Here is a 27,715-nt window from a genome sequence, read left to right as displayed (position 1 = left end):
TAAATATCTAACAAACCATCAGTTTTCATGTTATAAACCTTTCACTAACTTCTCAGTGACTTTATCACTTCATATTTGTTGATATTTAATCTTTTTTAATATTTGAGTTTCTTGAAAAACTATAATTAGCAGTGTTGAGGTGTGCTGTTACTTTTCTAAGGAATCAGACTTTTGATTTAAAAAAATAAAAAATAAAAATCCCAAAGACTAATTAAAGGAGGGACCATAGAGTTGGGCCAGTAAGCAACCACCTAGCAATGACCTAGCAAACAAACAGAACAGCATAGCAACATTGAAACTGATTAGGAGCTTTTTATTTATTTATTTATTTATTTTTTATCATGCCATCATCCTTTATTTTTGGTCCTTTTCAAATGCCTTTTGTGTACATATTGTACTGTTTACTGACTTTCACTATTAAACTACAAAAAACAAAAACAAAAAATACAAATTATTGCATGTTGAAAACTATTATAAACTAAACAAATAGTGAAATAAACATAAACCATTTAAATATTTATTGTGTGAAATTGATTTCTATCTATTTTTCAAAAATAACAACTGTCCCATAATTGCGGTGTCATTTCCACCACACCAAACAATTTTGCCCCTAATAAAATGTTGTCAAAAGTTAGTGTACTTGTTTAAGGTCTTTCAAACTTTTTGATTCCTCAGATCCCCTAGGAAGGGACCCCCTTCTTTAGATATAAAGGCAGCTATCCATATAAAAAAAAAAAAAAAAAAAAAAACATATACTGTGTGAAACATTACAAAGCATTATATTAAAAAAGACACGTTGTTTCCTAAATTTTTCCAAATAATATAATTGGCCTTTATATTGTCATTGTATTTAAACCAAAATGTTTTTTTCCTTTAAAATATCATGCCTGTCAATTGAATAAAATAATAAATCTATTGATTTCCAACCAGTCCTTTGAAACACTTATAATCATTTAAATTCAGGAAATGTATTATTTTTATTGCATTAAACCTAGATAACTAATATCTTAATGTTAACTTTGACAGCCCTAAAAATAGATATTGTAAAATATTTTTTTTCTCTCTCTCTCTCAAACTCTCCCAGTTTGAAAACCCCTGTTCTTGACAAAAGTGTCAGTGAAGAGCATGTTTGAGATGAAATATGAGACAAGTGATGTTTGAAGAAAACAAAGAAAAATCAAGGTAATTATCACTTGTGATCAAAATATTTGTATTTGGCATCATTTCCAAACAAGCTGTAATTGTGCCAAATTATGCCAAAAGTATGAAAATATTATTTCATTATGTGTATTTGGGATGCATAGAGCGTTATGAATTTAGTTTTATCAAAACAGAGTCAGTCATTTTATATACAGTGGCAAGAAAAAGTATGTGAACCCTTTAGAATTAGCTGGTTTTCTGCAATAATTACTCATAAAATGTGATCTCATCTTCATTAAAGTCACAAGTATAGACAAACAAAATGTGCTTAAACAAACAATTATAATCTTTCATGTCTTTATTGAACACATCCCATTAAACATTAACAGTGCTATGGAAAAAGTATGTGAATCCCTATAGGCTATAGATGAAAAAAAAAAAGCTTATTAGAGTCAGGAGTTGGCAAACCTGGCATCCAGTTAATGAAACGAGATTGGAGGTGTGGGTTACAACTACTTTGACTTATAAAAATCGATCAAACATTTTGAGTTTGGTATTTAGAAGAAGCTTCTGCTGACGTGGACCATGCATAGCAAAAAGAGATCTCAGAAGACTTATGATCAAGAATTGTTGCTTAGCATAAAGTTGGAAAGGGTTACAAAGTTATCTCGAAAAGCTTAGATATTCATCTGTCCATAGTTAGACAAATTGTCTATAAATGGAGACGATTTAGTACTGTGGCTACTCTCCCTGGAAGTGGCTGTCCAGCCAAGATGACTCAAAGGAGAGAATGCTCGATGAGGTAAAAAAGAACATAGAGTGACAGATAAAGACTTGAAGGAATCATTGGAACTGGTTAATATCTCTGATCATGAAATGTTTTGTGGCTGATAAAACTAAGGTTCAATTGTTTGTGCAGAATATGCAGCACCACGCATGGCTTAAAAAGGGCACCGCTTACCAACATGTAAACATCATCTCAATGGCTAAGTACGGTGGAGGTAGCATCATGATTTGGGGCTGCTTTGCTGCTTCGGGGCCTGGAAAAATTGCATTAGCAGTACTAGCTTGTATGGCGCCCTGGGCAAAACCCCCTTCAGCACCTCATTTCCACCACAGAATTCTATTAAACACCAAACAGAATTTGAGATGTGCTGGAAATGACACTCTGGTGGGAATTTCCATGACTTTCATGAAAAGTCATGAAGACTTGTACATGCATGTACATACACTGTTGGACATTGTTAGACCAAGAATGTTTTTTTGAAAATATTTACTAGACTTAACATTCTCAAAATCTACAGTGCCAAAATATGTACTAACCAAATCACATAATTGTTAATGGATACTGGCTAAACAATGAGATATGTGGTCAGGTGCTTGAAAAAGATTTATGCCTTGGGAATTCTGTTTATATTTATATGTCCAAATATGAATACTGACTGTGAGAGGCAAGAGTTCCTTTCAAAAATCCACTCCGCCCCATGAGCCATTCTAATGATTTCCTAGTTTGTAACTGGCTATATTACAAAATGCATTTTATTATGTGTTCCTCAATTGTGATAATGAAGTTTATATCCAAGAACAGTTATTGTCAGGAAGCAGGTCTTATTTGCATCATTTTAAATTAATATTATGTCATTTTTGATGTAGTTAGACGGAACCCATGAGTCAGGCACTTCATATACAGTTGTACACAAAGATTTGGACGTTACTCATTTCTATCCTCTGATAAACTCTTGTGCTCAGTGCAAACCAGTTCTTACTCTCCTTATCATAGTGGTGAAAATTCACTTGTTTTGCTTTACATTTCCTCAGCCATTTTCCCTATCAATCTTGAGATCAGCCGTCTTCTTTTAAGAATGAGGCCACTTCCTTTGTCCATATGGTACAATCATAAAGTAGCATTTACTGGACTGTGACTAAATTCTATGGAAGCTATTGATGAATTTACTGTACAGGTGACCAGGTTGCTGGAATAACAAGTTTAATTTCTTAAATGCTTGTGTAATTTTCATTCTCAAATCAATTTGAATAAAAGTGTTTGCTAAATTAATTAATGTACATGTAAAAAATCCATTGCCAGCTTTCAGTTTGAGTTATACATGAAAAGAAAACACATTTGCTGTAACCCCTACCCGCCTGGTTTCAATTGTTCATCATGAGAAGAGAAACAAGGAAACAGCTTGTACAGAACAATAAAAGTTTCCTGCAATGTACCAAGCATATTTAGCGAGCTGGTGCAAAGGCGTTCAATCCACCTTTAATGAGCCATTGTATGGACACGTAACACAAACCCTATATGTTCCTGAGGTGCCAGTTCCCCAAGAAAACTTATTGTGACACAGCATTGCTGCTGTCCATTGGAGGAAGTGTTCAAGCATAACTTCCTTGCCCATTTGTGACCATGAAGCATCCTGTGGTACATTCTGTTTCATGGAGCACCTTGAGATGTTCCAAACAGAAAAAATAAGTCACCTCAGTGGCCCTGCACCTGGCAGAAATAACACTTGCGTCATTTTCTCTGCTGCTTTTTAGAAGGTTTCAAAATATGCTACATGAGATGCCATGCAGCTTGCAGGATTTTCCTAAACCTGTTTACAAATGATTATTTTTTTATTTTTTCAGATACTTTAGGGAATAATCCCCTAACCCTGTGTGTTACATTTTGGCATAAAATTTAAGCAATCAGACTTGCGATTTTCACCTTGTGGACGATAAAATCCAATAAGGTTATTCCATGTCAAATCAACCAAATTTCAGAAACTTTTTCTAAAGAAAGACAAAAATAAATGATAATGAAGCCAAAATATTAAATGCCAGGGATTAATATTTGCTGAGTAATCCATTATTTTATAGAAGAGGATCAAAATGACTATTTTGGAGCAAAACTACAGGTCATAAACGTAACCTTAGAAAGGTGGCAGCATCATTATTTTACATTTACAAAGAGATAGGTAGGTCTGTTCTTAAAATAAGTTGACTTCAGCACTTAGTTAGGAGCACTACTTTATTTTAAGAATGTGAAATGTCAGAATAATTGTAGAGAGAATGATTTATTTCAGCTTTTATTCCTTTCATCACATTCCCAGTGTGTCAGAAGTTTACATACACTTTGTTAGTATTTGGTAGCATTGCCTTTAAATTGCTTAACTTGGGTCAAACATTTTGGGTAGCCTTCCACAAGCTTCTCACAATAAGTTGCTGGAATTTTGGCCCATTCCTCCAGACAGAACTGGTGTAACTAAGTCAGGTTTGTAGGCCTCCTTGCTCGCACATGCTTTTTCAGTTCTGCCCACAAATTTTCTATCAGATTGAAGTCAGGGCTTTGTGAAGGCCACTCCAATACCTTGACTTTGTTGTCCTTAAGCCATTTTGCCACAACTTTGGAGGTATGCTTGGGGTCACTGTCCATTTGGAAGACCCATTTGTGACTGAGCTTTAACTTCCTGGCTGATGTCTTGAGATGTTGCTTCAATATATCCACATAATTTTCCTTCCTCATGATGCCATCTATTTTGTGAAGTCCCACCAAGTCCCTCCTGCATCAAAGCACCCCCACAACATGATGCTGCCACCCCTATGCTTCATGGTTGGGATGGTGTTCTTTGGCTTGCAAGCCTCACCCTTTTTCCTCCAAACATAACAATGGTCATTATGGCCAAACAGTTCAATTTTTGTTTCATCAGACCAGAGGACATGTCTCTAAAAAGTAAGATCTTTGCCCCCATGTGCACTTGCAAACTGTAGTCTGGCATTTTTATGGCGGTTTTGGAGCAGTGGCTTCTTCCTTGCTGAGCAGCCTTTCAGGTTATGTCGATATAGGACTCGTTTTACTGTGGATATAGATACTTATCTACCTGTGTCTCCAGCATCTTCACAATGTCCTTTTCGCACCAAATTACGTTCATCTCTAGGAGACAGAATGCGTCTCCTTCCTGAGTGGTTGTAACGTATGCTGGAACTGCTGACAATGATGGCAATGATGAAGACGTGAAGATGAAGAACCCAAGTGCAGTTTATTTACAAACGTGAACCACCCTAACTACAAACATGAAGCAATCATAAACTTGAAACTTGGCTTGACATAAACATGAACTAGACATAAACTTAGCTTGCCAGGAACAACATACCAAACACATTCAATACTTGACAACTAGACAATGAAAACATGAGGGCTTAAATACAAGACATGGGAGAACATAAACCAATGAACAAACAGAACTGATAACAAGATAATTAAACAATAAACCAATGAAAACATGACACATGAACATGGAGGGAAAACAAGACATCACATGACTAGGGAAACAGGAACACATGACATGAAACAGGAACTAGAATTTCAAACTAAAAGACATGAATCAACAGAATACACATGACAGTGGTATGATGGCTGCGTGGTCCCATGGTGTTTATACTTGTGTAATGTTGTTTATACAGATGAACGTGGTACCTTCAGGCATTTGGAAATTGCTCCCAAGGATGAACCAGACTTGTGGAGGTCCACAACTTTTGCTGATTTGTTTTGATTTTCCCATGATGTCAAGCAAAGAGGCACTGAGTTTGAAGGTAGGCCTTAAAATACATCCACAGGTACACCTCCAATTGACTCCAATTAGCCTATCAGAAGCTAATTGGCTAATTGCCTAAAGGCATGACATCATTTTTTGGAATTTTAAAAGACATGAATCAACAGAATACACATGACATATCCCCCCCACTAAGGGGTGGCTCCTGACACCCCAACACATAAACAAAACACGTAAAACATGACATAAATTCAAAGTTCTGTAGGGAGCGGGGGGGGGGTGTCTTGAGGCGTGGGGCGTGGCGTGGTAAGAAAGGGCGAGGGGCATGGGACCAGGGCAAAGTCCGTGGGGGGTGAAGCCATGAGAGGCTCGAGGGATGGAGCCATGGAACATGGTGCCTGGAGAGTAGCCGAAGACTCGAAGGGCCAGGGTGGAGCAGACGGCAGGGAGGACCAAGGCGGTGCTGGAGGCTCGGAGGAGCAAGGCGGAGCTGAGGGATCGGAAGACTGAGGTGGAGCCGGTGGGACTAAGGACCAAGGTGGAGCCGTAGGGAAGGAGGTCCCCGGTGAAGCTGACAGATCGGAGGGACGAGGCGCAGCCAGAGGATCGGAGAGCCAAAGCGGAGCCAGGTGACCGACAGACCAAGGAAGAGCCGGAGGGACGAGGGACCCCGGCACAGCCGACAGGCTGAAGGACCGTAGTGGAACCGAGGGAACGCCGAGCTGAGGCAATGTCGAGGGACCGATAGGCCAAGGCGAAGTCCAGGGCTTGGAGGGTCCATGCGGGATCGGAGGGCCGAAAGTTCCCCTTGCCTGCTCAGGAGAACTAAGGGTGGGTATAAGGGTGGGAACCATCTCCAGGTCCCACTGCTCAGGTGTGGCTGTGACATGGCATGGAGCAGGCTGAGGCGTTGCGGTGACGTGGCATGGAGTAGGCTGAGGCGTTGCTGTGACGTGGCATGGAGCTGGCTGAGGCGTTGCGGCGAAGCGGCATGGAGCAGGCTGAGGCGTTGCGACGACGTGGCATGGAGCAGGCTGAGGCGTTGCGGCGACGTGGCGTGGAACTGGCTGAGGCGTTGCGGCGGCGTGCCATGGAGCAGGCTGAGACGTCGTGGCGTCGTGGCATGGAGCAGGCCGATGCGCTGTGGCGACGTGGCATGGCGCAGGCTGAGGCGTTGCCATGCCGTGGAACTCTGGCTCGGCGGCGGCCATGCCGTGGAACTCTGGCTCGGCGGCGGCCATGCCGTGGAACTCTGGCTCGGCGGAGGTCATGCCGTGGAACTCTGGCTCGGCATCCGCCTTCCCCACAGTGAACGGGGAACCAATGAACCGTAGGGCAAGGTCGATATATTGAGCCAGGCTGAGGGAACTGCGACCGCCAGACATCAAAAAAGAAATGGACTCATTCAGTCCAAATCTAAAACAGTCTTTGAGGGCAACCTCATTAAAGTCCACCTGGCTGGCTAGACCGCAGAAGTCCTCAACATAGTCCTCCAGGGACGATTCCCCTGACGTAGGCGCAGAAGTAAAACTGCTGGGTTCATGGTTGGGTCAAGTATTCTGTAACGTTCTGTAACGTATGCTGGAACTGCTGACAATGATGGCAATGAGGAAGACGTGAAGATGAAGAACCCAAGTGCAGTTTATTTACAAACGTGAACCACCCTAACTACAAACATGAAGCAATCATAAACTTGAAACTTGGCTTGACATAAACATGAACTAGACATAAACTTAGCTTGCCAGGAACAACATACCAAACACATTCAATACTTGACAACTAGACGATGAAAACATGAGGGCTTAAATACAAGACATGGGAGAACATAAACCAATGAACAAACAGAACTGATAACAAGATAATTAAACAATAAACCAATGAAAACATGACACATGAACATGGAGGGAAAACAAGACATCACATGACTAGGGAAACAGGAACACATGACATGAAACAGGAACTAGAATTTCAAACTAAAAGACATGAATCAACAGAATACACATGACAGTGGTATGATGGCTGCGTGGTCCCATGGTGTTTATACTTGTGTAATGTTGTTTATACAGATGAACGTGGTACCTTCAGGCATTTGGAAATTGCTCCCAAGGATGAACCAGACTTGTGGAGGTCCACAACTTTTGCTGATTTGTTTTGATTTTCCCATGATGTCAAGCAAAGAGGCACTGAGTTTGAAGGTAGGCCTTAAAATACATCCACAGGTACACCTCCAATTGACTCCAATTAGCCTATCAGAAGCTAATTGGCTAATTGCCTAAAGGCATGACATCATTTTTTGGAATTTTCTAAGCTGCGTGTAAACTTCTGACCCACTGTAATTGTGATGTAGTCAATTAAAAGTGAAACAATCTGTCTGTAAACAATTGTTGGAAAAATTACTTGTGTCATGCACAAAGTAGATGCCCTAAAAGACTTGCCAAAACAATAGTTTGCTAAATATTAAATCTGTGGAGTGGTTAAAAAATGAGTTTAAATGACTTCAACCTAAGTGTATGTAAACTTCTGATTTCAACTGTAAGTTAAGCATAATCGACAGCAGATTTGTGGCATAATGTTGATTACCACAAACATTCATTTCGATTAGTCCCTCATTTTTTCTTAAAAAAAAAAAAAAAAAAAAAACAAAAGGAAAGATTCTTCTGGGTTACAGTGAGGCACTTATAATGGAAGTGTTTGGGGCCAATCTATAAACATTAAAATACTCACTGTTTCAAAAGTATAGACACAAGACATAAACAATATGTGTGTTAACATGATTTTATTGTGATAAAATCACTTACCTTTTCTGTGTAAAGTTATATCCAATTTTTACAACTACGTTGCCATGACGATGTAATGCCAAAACCCCTAAAACGACTGTAAAAACGATGATTTAAACAACTGTACTGCTTTATAACTGAAGAATTAATGTAATTTATTTTATGCAATTAAAAAATCTTCACATTTCTGGCTTCAAACTCTTTCAAAAACTGGCCCCATTCACTTCCATTATAAGTGCCTCACTGTAACCTCGATTTTTGCTTTATTTAGAGAAAGGAACGAGTCGAAATAATTTTTTGTGGTAATCAACATTATGCCACAAATGCTCGATTGAGCTTAACATGTATTGAACCCGGAATATTCCTTTAATAAGAAATCATTTTTAAGCAATGGGAAGCAGTCTTTATTTAGGTCAAATTGTGAAAAATCAATCACTTTTAATAATAGTGCTTGGTAAGGGATCACTTACATCACTATTAGTATTCAGCATATTTTGGGATAGAGATTTTCAGAACAAATCTTAAAGCTAAGCAACCACAAGAACCCCTTAGCAAACTGCACTAAAACCACTCAGAAAACCTTAACATCACTGCAAGTTTTAGATGGGCATGACTGCTTTTAAGAAAATGTAAACCATCTAGTTTTCTTTATGGTACCAGATGCAACCAAATGTGTTAATTAAAATATAAACTGTTTCTGAGAGCAAATGAGATATCAACATTTTTCCTCAACATACTTCAAACGTTCAGAGGAAACTTCTCTCTCTCTAAATACAGGCCACATTGGCCTACTTAATTTTTTCCTGAGTAGAGTTACAGTGTAAGCATCTTCCAAAATTAACAAGCCTTTGATGTGTTTTGAAATAAATAAAGTGCTTAATTTCTGACACCGAGAGGAACAATTCTCTATACTTAGCCTTGGTAACCTGTCAAAGGGTTTCCAGGGTATTATTTACACAGCAGTCTCTCACAATTGTGCTGCTCTCCGGACATCTTCCTGCATGTCTTAATGTGTCAGGAAAATGTACGCATGACCTATAATTTACGTATAATTTAAGTACAAAGTCTGGCTCACATGCATTCATTCAGAATATCACAGTGCAAACATTAACATGATTCAATCAACATGACAAAATTTGGAATGACGTTACACTGCCACCTTCCGTCTTTGTCTGCAAACAACATCGGATCTCTATGGAGGACTGGAAAAGCCTCTTAAAAACGGAAAGAATCAATTTTCAACTTAAATGAATCAATAAACAAGTATGAATACATGATTAATTAATAAAGCATAACATGTTAATTAAATGCTAATAAAAAAAACTAAAAATATGTATTTTACTGTTTTATGTATTTATTGTTTTTGTATTTTCAGAATCAGAATCAGAATGAGCTTTATTGCCAAGTATGGTTACACATACAAGGAATTTGTCTTGGTGACAGGAGCTTCCAGTACACAACAATACAAAACAGCAAGAAGACATAGATAATAATAAAAAATAATTCAAATTGGAATAGAAAATATAGTATACAGAATTCACAATAAGAATATATATATATATATATATATATATATATATATACATACATGCATACATACATGCATACATACATGCATACATGCATACATGCATACATGCATACATGCATACATACATGCATACACGCATACATACACGCATACATACACGCATACATACACGCATACATACACGCATACATACATGCATACATGCATACATGCATACATACATGCATACATACACGCATACATACACGCATACATACACGCATACATGCATGCATACATACACACATACATACACGCATACATACACGCATACATACATGCATACATACATGCATACATACATGCATACATACATACATACATGCATACATACATGCATACATGCATACATACATGCATACATGCATACATACATACATGCATACATACATGCATACATACACACATACATACACACATACATACACGCACACATACATACATGCATACATACATGCATACATACATGAATATTCCAAAATTGGAACAGTTTGGCCCGTCTCACTAGCTGCTGCCTGTCTGTTAGAAAGCTGGTGATCCACTGACAGACAGAACAGAGAGCTGGTGTAGTTTAGTCCGAAGCAATTGTGTCATTTTGTGTCATTTTCTGGAGAAATTTTGTGTCACTGAATTCATTATTTGTATTTATTTATTTTACTGTATTTTACTGTTAAATTTCTATAAATACAAATTAAGTAAACCAGTTTAAATATGCCCTTTAACTGGTCTATTTTAAGATTATTCTTTTACCCTGTATTTTGTTTTTTATTAATAAATTGATCATTAATTTCTTTTTAATTTTTTTTAGGTTAGACTCATAGTCTTGAAATTGATAAACAAAATAAACAGCCCAAATTTAGTGTTATTGTCAGTTCTTTTTTTTTCTTTTTTTTAAATCAGTAAAATAATTCGCAAAAATATGCATATGATAAAACTCTATATATATATATATATATATATATATATATATATATATATATATATATATATATATATATATATATATAGTCCTCAGAGTCAAAACATTATTCCATAGTTAATTAATATTGCAGCTGTTCCCAAAGCGAAAATACAAATCCTACTATGGCAAAACATCGGTTAATGAATATTAATTAGGGGATGCTAACATTTGCCATCCAATAGCTGTCTTGGCTCCTGAATAATAACTAGTTCGTGTGGACGTTTCTTGTCACTGGCGAGGGCCAGTCTCATGATTATTAATGAACACGTCTTCTCCATAGTAGGATCCGCGAATCAGCGTTCTGAAAGCGGCCGGGATGACGAGCAGCGCCAGGTACAAGAGTCGGGCGGTGAAAACAGGTAAGATGGGTCAGGAACTAAAAAACATGTGAGTGAAATATCTGAAAATGCAATAGCGAAAATGTAATTAATCTGTTTGTTTGCATTAATCGCTCTGGTTTTCCCAACGGGCGAAAATGGGAATGGGCGTCTGCATCCTTGGACCTCGCGCATCACACAACAGAGGATGGAGAGGTAAGCGCACATTTAATCAATCATCAATATGCAAAGCAAAGCCATTTTTCTTTTAACATAGTTTGATCCACGTCGGTGGTCTGTGAGCATCCATACATTATCTCTGGGACAGTGGGTTGCATTACGCTATGAATAACCCAGAAAACACCATTCTCTTACAACGGTCCATGCATCCCCTAACGCTTCCATCAACATCTGTTTAGTTATCAGAATAACAACACGTACAAATTATCATCTTATATATGTTTCAGCCTAAATTAGTGGGTTGCAAATGTATTTCTCATAAAATAAATGGATTCTGTCCATTTTCAGAAATGCATGGAAACGAATCCCTACTGCCTGCATTACACACACACTGTACAGCACAGTTTCACACATTTTATCACATTATATATATAAAGTAACTTCACTGTAATAACATTAACGATAATAATAATAATAAATAGATATTTTTAGAATAAAAAAAAACATTTTGCATTAAGAAATTTAAAATCATTATTGAAATTCTCATTACTGTAATAAAAAATATATCTATCTATATATTTTTAACATATTTGCATAAAGAAAATTAAGCTCATTATGGAAATTATCATTACTGTAATAGGCACAATAATTTTATTGTTATTATTAGAGGTTATTATTAAAGTCAGCATAATTTTAAGTACTGTATCAAGTACTACTGTGATGAATTATACACTCACACACACACACACACACACACACACACATACATACAGTATACACACATTATACACACACACATATATAGAGAGAGAGAGAGAGAGAGAGAGAGAGATTTTTAACATATAATTTAGAATGTATATATTTTTTCCACATGGGGGGAGCTGGATACAGTTGAAGTCAGAAGTTTACATACACTTAGGTTGAAGTCATTAAAACGTATTTTTTAACCACTCCACAGATTTAATATTAGCAAACGATAGTTTTGGCAAGTCGTTTAGGACATCTACTTTGTGCATAACATGAGTAATTTTTCCAACAATTGTTTACAGACAGATTGTTTCACTTTTAATTGACTATATCACAATTCCAGTGGGTCAGAAGTTTACATACACTAAGTTAACTGTGCCTTTAAGCAGCTTGGAAAGTTCCAGAAAATGATGTAAAGCCTTTAGACAATTAGTAAATTAGCTTCTGATAGGAAGTGAACTGAATTGGAGGTGTGCTTGTGGATGTATTTTAAGGCCTACCTTCAAACTCAGTGCCTCTTTGCTTGACATCATGGGAAAATCAAAAGAAATCAGCCAAGACCTCAGAAAAAAAAATTGTGGACCTCCAAAAGTCTGGTTCATCCTTGGGAGTAATTTCAAAATGCCTGAAGGTACCACGTTCATCTGTACAAACAATAGTATGCAAATATAAACACCATGGGACCACGCAGCCATCATACAGCTCAGGAAGGAGACGCATTCTGTCTCCTAGAGATGAACGTAGTTTGGTGCGAAAAGTGCAAATCAATCCAAGAACAACATAAAAGGACCCTGTGAAGATGCTGGAGGAAACAGGTAGACAAGTATCTATATCAACAGTAAAACGAGTCCTATATCGACATAATCTGAAAGGCTGCTCAGCAAGGAAGAAGCCATTGCTCCAAAACTGCCATAAAAAGCCAGACTACAGTTTGGAAGTGCACATGGGCACAAAGATCTTACTTTTTGGAGAAATGTCCTCTGGTCTGATGAAACAAAATTGGAACAGTTTGGGCATAATAACCATCATTATGTTTGGAGGAAAAAGGGTGAGGCTTGCAAGCTGAAGAACATCATCCCAACCGTGAAGCATAGGGGTGGCAGCATCATGTTGTGGGGGTGCTTTGCTGCAGGAGGGACTGGTGCACTTCAGAAAATAGATGGCATCATGAGGAAGAAATATTATGTGGATATATTGAAGCAATATCTCAAGACATCAGCCAGGAAGTTAAAGCTCGGTCGCAAATGGGTCTTCCAAATGGACGATGACCCCAGGCATACCTCCAAAGTTGTGGCAAAATGGCTTAAGGACAACAAAGTCAAGGTATTGCAGTGGCCAACACAAAGTCCTGACCTCAATCCGATAAAAAATTTGTGGGCAGAACTGAAAAAGCATGAGCGAGCAAGGAGGCCTCCAAACCTGACTCAGTTACACCAGTTCTGTCTGGAGGGATGGGCCAAAATTCCAGCAACTTATTGTGAGAAGCTTTTGGAAGGTTGCCCAAAACGTTTGACCCAAGTTAAACAATTTAAAGGCAATGCTACAAATACTAACAAAGTGTATGTAAACTTCTGACTCACTGGGAATGTGATGAAAGAAATAAAAGCTGAAATAAATCATTCTCTCCACTATTATTCTGACATTTCACATTCTTAAAATTAAGTAGTGATCCTAACTGACCTAAGACAGGGAAAGTTTTCTACGATTAAATGTCAGGAATTATGGAGAAACTGAGTTTAAATGTATTTGGCTAAGGTGTATGTAAACGTCTGACTTCAACTGTATAATGAAGGCTTCATGAGATTAACCCATATAGTGCTTTAAATGATGAATATCCTTTATTACTAATTTATTTACTTTAGGCTTCACTGGGCCTTATTGTTTAACATTTTGTACTAATTTTCTAATTTCATATTCCTTATAACTACAAACCTTAGTGCTGATAAATCTGAGATAAACTGATGTTCATGTGGCCTCCTCTGTGCAGGGTGCACTGGCTTAGAAAATGTTTAAATGTACGCTTGGCTTTCCGTATGTCCACCTGAGGGCGTACTGTCAGTCAAACTGGGAGAGTGATGAAAATAAGGCTAATGCTTTTAAACCACAGCAAGTAAACCTTCGATTCATTCTCTGTACTTTCGTCTGTGTGATCGCCCACGAAAAACATTCACAACATCCATGCCTTTAGGTCAGAATAAACACTCTTCCTTAGAGACATTAACAGACAGGCCAAATAGAGCTTAAGATGAAGCCAAGCAGGAGAATCTATTGTGCTAAAAGGCATTTGGAGAGATACACGAGCAACGAGTCCTTTCCTACAGATTCACATATTCTGCAGCTCTTTAAAAAGCATTGGCCAAATAAACACTGATAATTCTGTGCATATTTACGATGCAAACCAAGCATGAATATTCTATGTGGCAGTGGGCTGGTTTTATATAACAGAATGAATTATGTAATATTGTAAATATGGAGGCCTTTGGGCCTGCCTGCTCCCGCACAGAATCTGAGCATGGCAGGAATTCTGGGAATGCCCTACTAATGTATGGCCTTAGAGGTTTGGAGGGTGGGGTGCTCTGATGCATTTTTATCCCTGTAGTTATCACAGGATGTGGTTTGGCTTGCAGATGTCCATTTTTGCATACTGTGCAGTTATGGAAAGTAAAGTCATGGCTTTTGCCTTGTATTATTACATAATGTGTGTTTCAAATGTAATTGTATTTAATTCTTTCAGGAGAAAGAGTATGTTGGCTTTGCCACCCTCCCAAACCAAGTACACAGGAAGTCGGTTAAAAAAGGCTTTGATTTCACTCTCATGGTGGCAGGTCAGCATCTATTTACATATCATGAAAATCAATGAGTAAAATGGCATTTTTTGGCCACTTTTATTAATGCCATAGTGATTTTTTCAAGTAAGACATATTTCTGGTTCAGCATCTTTGGTTGGTCCTGGATTAACAACATTTCTATAAAAGAAATATAGTCCTAACTCTAACCATAAAATGGACCCTTTTCACATTTCTGGGTTTGAAACACGGAAGTGAACTATAGCAGGGTAAACTTAAAATTTGGATTATGGCAGTAGAAGAGAGAAAATGTCAATTTTGTATATTTTTATTTATTTATTATTAATGTCAGTGTAATATAATATAAAGAATAATGTTATAAATTTATATTAAATAATAAAAAATTAAAATATAATTTGTTTGGCTAGAATTACACTAAAAGTGTATTTTTGAATGTTTGTATAAAATGTTTTGAAACTCCTTGCGTTTCAGGGGAGTCTGGTCTTGGAAAGTCCACCCTGGTCAACAGCTTGTTCCTCACAGATTTGTACAAGGACAGGAAACTACTGAACGCTGAAGGTGACTTGTATTATCTAATCCAGGGGTTCTCAAACTTTTTGTCATATTGAACCCATTATGACCTAAATTATTTCATTTACGCTAACCTATTCATAAATATAATTAATTTAAAAACATCTTTGCATGTTTGTATTTGGAAATAATTAAAGGTGCACTCAGTAATATTCATGTTTATGTCTTCCTAGTGGCGTAAATGCAACATCACACAAAAACAGAAGTTCTCAGTTTCCAAAGTCATTGTAAAATAGTGCAATTCGCTGTCAGCCATGATTAATTCATTCCGCAAGTGAAAACGTCCAGTTACAGCTGACTACAGAGATAAAGCGGGTAATATTTGGCTTGTCACGTGATCTCAACACGGTGGCCCTCATGAATGTGTGCCCGGCACCATATGTAGAATAGAGCAGCTTATTTACACCTTTGTTGGATTTTGTTGGGTCAGTATTTTCACCCTGTTGGTGTTTGTTAGTGCATTTTTAAAAGTTATGCTTCTCAGCATTCGAAATCCAACTGCATCCAAACAGAGACTATTTAGCAGAGATGGGCCACTTGTAATAAAATGAATGAGAGAAATTGGAACGCCCCAATGGTCAATGGATGTAGAAAGGAAGTCCCGCCTTACAGGTAAAAGAGCCAGTCAGCTTTTAGATACACACACCACCTGGCAATCAACTCGAGAACACGCATGCACATTAGCAATACAAGCCAGGAAAATTGTGTTTTTTTTTTTGTGTGTGTTTTTTTTAGCTCTATCTGAGGGAAAGAAGTACAATATATGATTTTAGTGTTGTCAGATTTTATTGGTGATTTGAAATTTTTTATTTGATCCTTATCTTGACCAACTGTTTTTGAGATTTCAATGTTTCCCCATTCAAGTAGATAGGAGCTGCACTGTCATGACTGGGAGCGTTTCATAGATGGCCGACAGGGTTGGACGTTTTTAAAATGTATTCCACTACAGATTACAGAATACATGCTGTAAAATGTGATTTGTAACGTATTCTGTTAGATTACTCATTGTCAGTAATGTAATCTAAATAAATAATAGATTTTTTCACTTGTTTTTGACTATAAATAATCTGCCATTACAGTAAAACAAAATACACTTATATGAAAAAATGCAGTACATGCTCTGAAATAGCCTAAATACATTATACAGTGTAGCTTCTCAAGTAAATTTATTTTAAGAGTATATAATATAGTATTATAATTAAGAGTAGGCCTACTATTTTTGCAGTACATCTTTGCACTAATATCAAAGGTCTTACTAGACGGAAAAAAAAAAGATCTAACATGGATTTTCTTGATAGAATTCATTATATATTATAATCACGACTGGTAACAAGTGCATCTAATGGCTAGATATACCATTTTACCTTGGCACAATGCTAAATGTTCACATAGCAGTTTACAAAAGAAACTATTTCTGATGCTTCAAATTTACTTGAAAACCCCACAGAGTGTACACAACAACATCTTCTGATTGTTTGTGGATTCTGTTCATAGAATGAGGCAGAAAATCTATTATTTGTAGCTTTCTATATGATGCTACAGTCTAGATTGGTTAGTGTTTCTCATATATGCATCTTTTAATCTTGTAATAAATATACCCAAACCGCATAAGATTTTGAAAAACTATATTGCCTTGTAATCATGTATTTATTGGATTTATATTTCATCTGTCAGAGCGTTTCTAATGTTTTTTTGTTGCTATAAATCCTCAATGGCGTCAGATCCACCATTTCACTGATATCGGAATGAGAGCGCCCTCTGTCTGCTCGTATGAGTAATACATCATAATGTTTCCCAGCTGTTCAAATGCTACTCAGATCGCTTCATTTAAAAGCACAAGTGTTTTCCAACTGAATAGACTAAATATAAAATGAAACAAATGAGAATAAGATGCAAAGTAATCTCTTCAGTAATCAAAATACTTTTTGAAAGTAACTGTAATTTGATTACCAACTACTTAACTTGTAACTGTAGTGGAATACAGTTACTCATATATTTCTTTACATAATGCCGTTACATGTACGTTACTCCAAAACCCTGATGGCCAACAGTGGACTGCTAGAAAGACTTTGATCCAACTGCCAACTTTTGAATGTTGGAGTTTATTAAGAGTTTGTTGAGTGTACATCATTTTAAAAATATTTTTAAAAAATGCTATTCTACTATTAGCTGTGTCCAGTAGTGGTTCTAGCTTGTATGGCGCCCTGGGCGAAACCCGCTTCAACACGCCCCCAAAGTTGTAGACGGGGCGAAGTTGTTGCCGAAGTGACATTTCAAACACTTGTGAGGTGTTACTGCTAACTTTAGCATGTTAGCCAAAGCCAAATTAGTTCAACACTTATATCTCAAATAATGAAAATATTCACACATCATGGGGTGATGGTAAAGCACTCCACAGAATGAAGAAGTGCATCATCTGGGTACTCATAGTACACTTCTTTTTGTTGCATTTTCAGTGTTAACATACTACTTGCACTATAAAATGGTGTAGAATAGCGCAGAAGTGTGCGGTTTAGAACACACCTTATGTCTTTCTGTTTACAAGTTAAGCAACTAGAAAAAACCTTTAAAACGCACCTTTAAAGCAACTTTAATACATACAATTTTGATTAGACCATGCATGCAAGTGTTCTGTTTTGAAAGTTTTTACTTGTTATTCATATAAATTTTTTTTCCAATTAAATTTGGTAATAGCAAACTCTCATGGTGTAATCTAAATAACATTTTTCTAACACATATTTTTGTATGATCAGAGCGTATTAATCAGACAGTGGAGATCATCAAACACACTGTTGACATTGAAGAAAAAGGCATTAAGCTGAAATTGACCATTGTGGACACACCAGGTTTTGGAGATGCCGTCAATAATACTGAGTGGTACGTACATACAGGTCCACATAAATTATAGGAATATTCTGTGGCATTCCTGTGATTAATAACACAGACTCCTCCCTCAGTTTGTATAAAAGGATGGAAAACATGCATACTGTAGTATACACTTAAAATGTAGCACAGTTAATGTTTGCCTTTTACCTTTTATATTAGTCTAAGATCATTAAAGCTGTTTTTTTTTTAAATTTTTTTAAAGAAGAGCATTTAAGCTTGAATCTCAACAAGTCCACCTAAACAGGATATACAGTACAGTAGCAACTCCAATGAACAACACCATTCAAATGAAATGAATACAGTATTGGTAGTTTTTCTGCTAATCAAGATTGTATCCTCACTCCTCAGCTGGAAGGCCATTACTGACTTTATCGACCAGCAGTTTGAGCAGTACTTTCGAGATGAAAGCGGCTTGAACAGAAAGAATATCCAGGATAACCGTGTTCACTGCTGCCTGTACTTCATCTCTCCGTTTGGACATGGGTAACCAATCCGTGACCTCTCATAACTGTACTTGTAACCAGACCTACATGGAATCTGGACATTTTTACATTTTTAATTTTTTTTTACTAATTGTGCAATAAATTTGGTAAAATTAGTTCATCCAAAAATGAAAATTCTGTCATCATGTCACATCATTCTCGTGTTGTTCCAAACTGAATGACTTTAGTTTGGAACAACAAAGGCGGAAGCAACGATTTAAAGCTGAAAACGTTTTAATTATTGATTTGTTTTTTACACAAACATATTGATTTGCTTCAGAAGACATTCATTGATCGACTGGAGTCATGTGGATTAATTTATGCTGCCTAAATATGCCTTTTGGACCATCAAACTAACTAATCGTTAAAAGATACAAAAACTAAATTTCTCTCATCATTTACTCACCCCCATGCCATCCCAGATGTGTATGACTTTCTTTCTTTTGCAGAACACAAAGATGTTTAGAAGAATATTTCAGCTCTGTAGGTCCTCTCAATGCAAGTGAATGGTGACAAGACCTTTGAATCTCCAAAAAGCACATAATGGCAGCATAAAAGTAATTCATATGACTCCAGTGGTTTAATCCATGTCTTCAGAAGTGATATGATAGGTGTGGGTGAGAAACAGATTAATATTTAAGTCCTTTTTTACTATGAAACTTTCACTTTCACATTCTTCTTTTGTTTTTGGCGATTCTCATTCTTTGTGCATATCGCCAACTACTGGGCAGGGAGGAGAATTTTAGTAAAAAAGGACTTAAATATTGATCTGTTTCTCACCCACCTCTATCATATCGCTTCTGAAGACATGGATTAAACCACTGGAGTCGTATGGATTACTTTTATGCTGCCTTTATGTGCTTTTTTAGCTTCAAAGTTCTGGCCACCATTCACTTGCATTGTATGGACCTACAGAGCTGAGATATTCTCCTAAAAATCTTTGTTTGTGTTCTGCAGAAGAAATAAGTCATACACATCTGGGATGGCATGACGGTGAGTAAATAATGAGAGAATTTTCATTTTAAGTTAATAAAGTTAAGTTCAAGTTAATAAAGTAACTTAAATATTTAGAAAAGGACAAACAAACTCTCTGTCTATTCTCTCTTCTCTTAGTTTGCGGCCAGTGGATGTAGAGTTTATGAAGGCACTGCAGGACAAGGTCAACGTGGTTCCGCTCATTTCCAAGGCTGACTATCTGACGCCAATAGAGATGAGGAAGATGAAGGACAGGGTGAGTAAATCCACCTTCACAAGCTCCAATTCAGGCTGTTTATACATGCACATGCTCTGTTCACATTCATACGCAGACCACGTCCTTACTACATGACGAAGACAGATGCTGATGTAACAAATAAACAAACATGCACTCTTTATCCTTCTATTCAAGGTGAGAGACGAGATTGAGAAGTTTGGAATCAAAGTGTACCAGTTTCCAGACTGCGATTCCGATGAGGATGAGGAGTTCAAGCAACAGGACCGAGAACTGAAGGTCAGAATTATTACTCAATGCTCGCAATGCTTGAGAACTTAATGACCCAAGACATGAAAACTAATGTTTGCTGTTGCCATTCAAGGTTGGCGCCTGGTTTGCAAGGTCCATGGGGAAAAAATTATAATAAGGTTTAATTTTTTCAAGGTTCCCCAAATACTGCCTATGCCTTACATTGGTAAAAAAGAAAAACAGATAGTTCCACCCCAAACTCAGGCCATTGTTGATCCAGTGTTGCTGTATCAGGCTGGTAGGGATGCTCAAACAAACAAAGCAGTGTTTTGATAGCACTACAGAGCCACAGTTTTTACACTTTTTTTTAGGTAAAATCAGCCTATAAATGTGTTACTTTTAGTTTTCTCTGCTTATCAAGTTGGAATAGGAGAAATTATTTTAACATTGATGAAATTACACACTTCACCTTTAATGAAATGTCTTTGACTACAATCTTTGTTGACGAACACTTAAAAAGGAGACATAAAAGGGAAAACCAGAATTTCCTTGCTGTCGAAAAAAGTAATGTAAAACTAAGCTACCACCATTTAGTGCTAGAAACATTGGATAACATTGTCAGTAGACTTCAGGGGAAATATGCTACAAAAGGTTAGAATATTACCCTTTTAAAGGGATAGTTCACCCATAAATGATAATTCTCTCATCATACCCTGATGCCGTTTCAAACTTGTATGACTTTCGTTCTTCTGCAGAGCACAAAAGAAGATATTTAAAAAAATGTATGAGGTGTTTTTATCCATACAATGTAAGTCAATGGTGTCCAAAACTTGCAAGCTCCAATAAGGACATAAAGGCGCTATGAAAGTAATCCATATGATTTGAGTGGTTTAATCCATGTCTTTTTAAGAAATATGAAAACAGACCAAAATGTAAGTCCCTATTCACTATAAATCTTGACAAGTTGCCAGGTATTCAGTCCCAGTATCATTGTACATCAATGAGACATTTGCATTTGCATTTTCTAGTGTTTACCATTAATCTTTTGGCGACCGCAGTGCATTTTAAAAGTTTCCCAAAAAATGAAACCTGTGACTCATCATTTAAACTTGCGTCTGTAGACAACAGCCCAAATAGGTGTGAAAATAGCAAACATGGCAACACTGTGTATGGTTTGTGTACAGGGCTTTGCATGCATCAAGTTCGAGGAAGTGTGTGAACAAGCTTCTCTCATTAACGTGTCAAGAAAACTGTGAATGTCAAGATTTATAGTGAATAAGGACTTAAATGTTGGTCTGTTTCTCACCCAGAGTGATCGTATTGTCCTTGTATATAATGCTGCCATTATGTCCTTTTTGGAGCTTGCAAGTTTAATTCTTTGAGAAGTTCTTTGTTTGTGTTCCACAAAAGACAGAATGCCATACAAGTTTGAGATGGCATAAGGGTGAGCAAATGATGGGAGAATGATCATTTTTGGGTGAACTTTCCCTTTAAGTCTAAATGGTATGGTGTAAACCCCAAGAGGTCTGCAAGTGTTAATGGAGGGATATTCTGGTTTGTAAGACTTAGATTTATATATAGAAGCAAGAAACCCAAATCTATTTGTTGTGTGTCTCAGGAGTGCACCCCATTTGCCGTGATTGGGAGTAACACAGTAGTGGAGATCAAAGGTCAACGGGTGAGAGGGAGACTTTACCCATGGGGCATTGTGGAAGGTACAGATCTGCACTTGAACATTTAAACTTTTGGATAGGAGAAACTCTGTGCTGTCTGTACATTAGAAGAACAAATGAAGTTTCCATGAAGCTTCAAATATCAAGTTTTGCTACAGTATGTGATATAATGCATGTGTTAAAACTAACACTTGGATAAAGTGTAACACACAAAAGATTGCACAAACTGATTTGTGAACATGCTTTTGTTTTGCCACAGTGGAGAATCAGTCCCATTGTGATTTCGTCAAGCTGAGAAACGTGTTGATTCGCTCGCATATGCACGACTTGAAAGACATCACATGTGATGTGCACTACGAAAACTACAGGGCACAGTGTATACAGCAAATGACAAGGTAAATCCTTATCTCAATGGTTACTCTTCCTTAAAGGAATATTTTGGGTTCAGTACAAGTTAAGCTCAATCGACAGCATTTGTGTCATAATGTTGATTACCACGAAAAATAATTTCGACTCGTTCCTCCTTTTCTTCAAAAAAGCAAAAATCGAGGTTACAGTGAGGCACTTACAACCATTTTTTTGGAGGGTTTAAATGTAGAAATGTGAAGCTTATAATTTTATAAAAGCATTTGCATTAAATCTTCTGTTGAAACTCATATATTATTTGAGCCATGAAGTTGTTTAAATCATAATGTTTACAGCCATTTTAGGGTTTTAGGGGTTGTTGACATTGTTAGAAAGCGATTTTCTGTCACTAAAATCAGGTTAACATGCATTTTGTTTATGTCTTGTGGCTATACTTTCGAAACAGAAAGTATTTACGCACTATGTATGTGTATGTGTAGTGTGTGTGTGTGTGTGTGTGTGTGTGTGTGTGTGTGTGTGTGTGTGTGTGTGTGTATGTATATGTATGTATGTATATCTGTACGTATATGTATGTATATCTGTACGTATATGTATGTATATCTGTACATATATGTATGTATATATGTGTGTGTGTGTGTGTGTATGTATATGTGTGTGTGTGTGTATGTATATGTATGTATGTATGTATATATATATATATATATATATATATATATATATATATATATATATTTGTCTATTGTGTATTCTATAAATACTTTTTTCTTTTCAATATTTATCTATTTTTTATTCAATTTTAATTCTTTTTTTTAAGTCTTGTTGCTGTTTTTGTATTGTTGTGCACTGGAAGCTCCTGTCACCAAGACAAATTCCTTGTATGTGTAAGCATACTTGGCAATAAAGCTAATTCTGATTTTGATTTTAACATTTACGTATTGGCCCCATTCACTTCCATTGTAAGTGCCTCACTGTAATCCAGATTTGTGCTTATTTTAAAGAAAAGAGGTGTTAGTCAAAATAATTTTTTGTGGTAATCAACATTATGCCACAAATGCTGTCGATTGAGCTTAACTTGTATTGAACCCGGAATATTCCTTTAATGCAATATTAATTGTTAAATATAAAGAGATTATATTTGTTTTCTCCAGCAAACTGACCCAGGATAATCGTGTGGAGAGCCCCATCCCAATATTACCACTGTCCACCCCTGATGTAGAAACAGAGAAGCTAATAAAGATGAAAGACGAAGAGGTCAGAAGTCGTGCCTAACCAATTATTTCATATATTATACGTATGATATATAAGACAGGAAGTCTTTGTAAATGGCATTTTAAAACATCAAAGGTGTGTTCCACATTTCAGTTAGGATGGTTTCTTAGGGGCAGTTTAGACAGAACTGTTCTTGCATTAAGAAAAGCCAGACACAGGGCAATGCATGGAACAATATTCAGATGCGTTTTTAAAAGCTGAATTTCTTAACTTGACACAGCATCTTAAAAAATGTGGCTCATGCATGATGGACGCAAAAACGCGTTCAGTGTGAATGGCTCTGTGCAGAAGGGACATGGCAAGGCAGTTCAGCAACTGAACTTTGTAAATAGCTTTAAGAGCTGAGACATTTGCAATGATGAATGTCTAATTTTCTACTAATTTCGCTATACTTGTTTGTCACACAGTTGCGGAGAATGCAGGAAATGCTTCAGAAAATGCAACAGCAGATGCACGAACAGGACCTGTGAATGACGCCCCATGAACAAAGATTTAAACTTCTGCTTGTTGACATTTTTACACAAGCAGACACCACACTTCAACAACACACTGAAAGATATGCAGAATGGGAGCAAACAAGCATATTTGTATGTTAGAACACAATACACAGATATGAAAGGCAAGCATGGGCTGAGCACTACGGTTTCAACAGGGTCTAGTTTCTAAAACAGGTTCCGAGTTGAAATATTTTGTCAAACTAAAAATCTTGTTTCTATTGTTTTCACATTTTGTACAGAGTATATGGTCCTTTACGAATGTTTCCATGGCAATGACTGCTTTATACACAGCAGACGTCAAATGCTAGTCTTGTTCTTTTATCTAGAGTTTTTGTTTACAATTTTGTGTGGCCCTTTTGTAATCCAATTTTTGTATTTTTAGTAATTAATGAGTGTGTGTGAGTGTGTGTGTCTGTGCTGATTTGCTTAAAACAGAGCGTGGAGTGGAAAAGTATATGGGTGATTTTAAACATTTTGAAGCAGCTACTGTACACCAACACTTAATAATTATCAAAATATTTGCAGTATTGTAGCAAATCTATGCTATGGATCATCTTTAACCAGTAAAATATACCTTTTACACAAGATGTATTTATTTTTATTGTTTATTAATTTTTTTTGTAGTCTTTGAAGGCCTTATAACCCTTCAGTTGCAAACTTAAATTGTGAACGATTACTGTACTAACTCCAGTTTTTAAATTGCGTAGAACTGCTAAGATGTTTTCTTTAACAGATTTTTTATAGATGCTTTAGTCATAATATGCCACTTATAAGAGGATAATGTCTGTCCTAATATAATAAGTTATTCATGATATTTAGCACTTATATAACTCAAGTAATCACAAAACCAGATATCAGACCATCTTTATGAGTAGGGAGGCTCTTACATATTTTCTATCACCTGAATGTGTTGTTTTAGATTGATGCATTTTGATATGTTTACCCTGCATGTGTTTGGTCAAGCTATTGAGCATGATAAATAAATACACCATGTGCCATCATTCACTGATTCTTTTGAAAAACTAAAGACAGTGTGTCTCTGAAAGACATGCAGGTTTGATTTCTCCTTCTGGAGAATAGTGATGCTATTTCACTGTTATTCTTACTTAATTGTGATAAACTCTCCCTCTATGGTAGATCCAGTCTGTTCTGTCCATACTCTCATCACTGTTAAGAATTTGATTGCTCATGATGATGTCCTTAACATGCAAATTAAAGGATTAACGTTCAGGGTTACATTCAAGTTAAAGGGATAGTTCACCCAAAAATGAAAATTCTCTCATTTACCCTCAGTACCTTCTGCTGAACACAATGAAAAATTTTAGAAGAATATTTCAGCTCTGTAGGTCCATACAATGCAAGTGAATGGTCACCAGACCTTTGAAGCTCCAAAAAGCACACAAAGGCAGCGTAAATGTAATCCATAAGACTCCAGTGGTTAAATCAATATCCTCAGAAGCAATATGATCAGCCCAGGTGAGAAACAGATCATATTTAAGTACTTTTTTACTATAAATTCTCCTCGCTGCCCAATAGGTGGTGCTATGCACAAAGAATTTGGAATTTGTTGATCGGATAAACTTTTCTGTAAAACTTGTGTTTTTTTTTTGGTGTTTTTTTTTTTCACCCAATTTGGAATGCCCAATTCCCAATGTGCTTTTAAGTCCTCGTGGTTGTGTAGTGATTTGCCTCAGTCCGGGTGGCAGTGGATGAATCCCAGCTGCCTCCGCATCTGAGACCATCAACCCGCGCATCTTATCACGGGGCTTGTTGAGTGCCTTGCCAAGGAGACATAGCGCATGTGGAGGCTTCACGCCATCCACCACGGCATCCACGCCCAACTCACCACGCGCCCCTCCGAGAACGAAGCACATTATAGCGACCACGAGGAGGTTACCCCATGTGACTCTACCCTCCCTAGCAACCGGGCCAATTTGGTTGCTTAGGAGACCTGGCTGGAGTCACTCAGCACACCCTGGATTCAAACTCGCGACTCCAGGGGTGGTAGTCAGCATCTTTTACCACTGAGCTACCCAGGCCCCCAAAACATGTGTTTTAGAAAGTAACCTAAAAGCGTAATTTTCTGAAGAAGTAAATAGTAAAGTTATCTCTAAGTTACCTCTATCTCTAAGTTGTAGTGGATTACTTTTTTTTTTTGTTTTTTGGAGTAATTTATCCAAATCTGCGAATGACCGATATGCCCATCGGCCAATAACTGGCTTATGAATTACAGTGGCTGATATATCGTTGCAAGACTATTTTTGGAAGTTCAAAACTGTTTTAACAAAATTTAAATAATTTTCTGTGGTAACACCACAAATGCTCTCAAAAGACTTTAGGTTTCATTGAACTATCGGAACAACAGGCAATGTTTTGTGGAATAGAATAGCCTACATTGGTGTAGTATAAAAATGAAGGCTGTTTTTGAAAAGTAGGTTATTCATAAAAGTATGTTGAAACTAAAATGCATTTGTGATAGTGAGCTATAAAGTGAGCTATGCGGCCACTCCACAGGTTTGTCTTGTGGTAAACTGATTTACATAAATATTTGTATTTAAGCATTTTTGATAAGGTCGTATCTGATTAACATAGAGCAGGTAGGATGAGTTAACAGGAGTACATTTTGATACAAGAAGGATTTTATCTCATATCATATCATGGATAAGACTGCAACTTTTTTGTAATAGGATACTGGGCGTGGATGAGCAGAACTACAGGCTGGAACTTATTTAATACAACGATAAAAGCTTGCAGATGTGCAGACAGTCATGTAGCCTATTTGGAGAAACTTGCCTCTCCATCACTTTACTTCCGCATGAAACATGTTTTTAACACAGCATTTTCTGCTGAGCACAACACTCGAGTAAATGCTGTTTGTTTGCATTTGTGTTTAACATTAACATAACCTCCTGGAAACATCTCGACTAGAATGCAACAGCAGCAGCAGACTGTTGACTGCGGAGATCATATGGAGGGAAAACTGGACATGGGATATGCTTCTCCGTCCCATCAACAACATCAGCGGGGCTTATGGAAATCCTTGCAGGGCAAATCCAAACTCACTTCGAGCCCCAAACTGGGCAAGAAAGAACGGAAACAAGAGAGCGTATTTTGGATTTTTAAAAAGAAAAAGGCAAATGGTTTGAACCAAGCGATGTCTTCGTCTCAGCCCAATCTGTCCAGCGCAGCGGCTCAGGAAAGCGGGAGTGATGGGGACGAGAGCGAGAGGGCGCGCTGCGGTATGCCGGAGCAGAGTGGAGGTAGAGCGGCCGCAGCGGCAGTTTCACTCGGTAAGGAGACCCAGACGCTGAAAAGAACCATGAGCGCTAAACCGACTGTCTCGCATTTGGTGCAGTCTCAACACAAACCTGCTCAGCAAGGATCCACAAGCACAGAGGGTGCTGTGGTGGATGGTAACGAGGAACAGGTCAATAAAAGCATGGTAAGATGGGTTGGAAGGGTTTGGATCATGCATCACTTATTACTGCAGTGCAATAACA

At 37.2% G+C, this 27,715-nt stretch overlaps 2 protein-coding genes across 6 annotated transcripts in view; both read left to right on the top strand.

Annotated features, from left to right (window-relative positions):
• Positions 1-5,524: 5,524 nt before the first annotated feature.
• Positions 5,525-25,216, top strand: septin5b (septin 5b). 4 transcript variants are annotated; one of them, XM_051686523.1, is made up of 13 exons: positions 5,525-5,712; positions 11,264-11,339; positions 11,503-11,513; positions 14,959-15,049; positions 15,503-15,589; positions 18,355-18,478; positions 18,836-18,970; positions 20,083-20,200; positions 20,357-20,458; positions 22,029-22,125; positions 22,343-22,478; positions 23,598-23,700; positions 24,126-25,216. In XM_051686523.1, the coding sequence occupies exons 1-13, from the start codon at positions 5,530-5,532 to the stop codon at positions 24,186-24,188; spliced, it is 1,326 nt and encodes a 441-aa protein (XP_051542483.1). In that variant the 5' UTR covers positions 5,525-5,529; the 3' UTR covers positions 24,189-25,216. The 4 variants fall into 4 exon arrangements, with proteins under 4 accessions (XP_051542483.1, XP_051542486.1, XP_051542484.1 ...); XM_051686526.1 differs by having other exon boundaries at positions 11,261-11,339; XM_051686524.1 differs by lacking the exon at positions 5,525-5,712 and adding an exon at positions 7,680-7,867.
• A 1,752-nt stretch (positions 25,217-26,968) lies between these two features.
• LOC127434061 (multiple C2 and transmembrane domain-containing protein 1-like) overlaps positions 26,969-27,715 on the top strand; it is a 59,703-nt gene continuing 58,956 nt past the window's right edge. For both annotated transcript variants that reach the window (XM_051686514.1, XM_051686513.1), the window contains exon 1: positions 26,969-27,657. In XM_051686514.1, coding sequence (XP_051542474.1) covers positions 27,145-27,657 — 513 coding nt within the window. In that variant the 5' untranslated portion in view covers positions 26,969-27,144. The remainder of the gene's footprint in view (positions 27,658-27,715) is intronic.

This window comes from Myxocyprinus asiaticus, chromosome 43, assembly GCF_019703515.2.
Source record: "Myxocyprinus asiaticus isolate MX2 ecotype Aquarium Trade chromosome 43, UBuf_Myxa_2, whole genome shotgun sequence".
In the NCBI taxonomy this organism is placed as follows: Eukaryota; Metazoa; Chordata; class Actinopteri; order Cypriniformes; family Catostomidae; genus Myxocyprinus; species Myxocyprinus asiaticus.
The sequence above is the reverse complement of the archived record's forward strand: the minus strand, read 5'-3'. Positions and strand labels throughout refer to the sequence as shown.

What these genes read in the sequence shown, in the direction of transcription:
- septin5b (XM_051686523.1), top strand. Translation starts at nt 5,530, where the DNA reads ATGATGGCTGCGTGGTCCCATGGTGTTTATACTTGTGTAATGTTGTTT. An exon ending in ATCTCTCCGTTTGGACATGG is followed by an intron (nt 18,971 to 20,082) that starts GTAACCAATCCG and finishes CTCTTCTCTTAG; the next exon opens with TTTGCGGCCAGTGGATGTAG. An exon ending in TGTATACAGCAAATGACAAG is followed by an intron (nt 22,479 to 23,597) that starts GTAAATCCTTAT and finishes TGTTTTCTCCAG; the next exon opens with CAAACTGACCCAGGATAATC.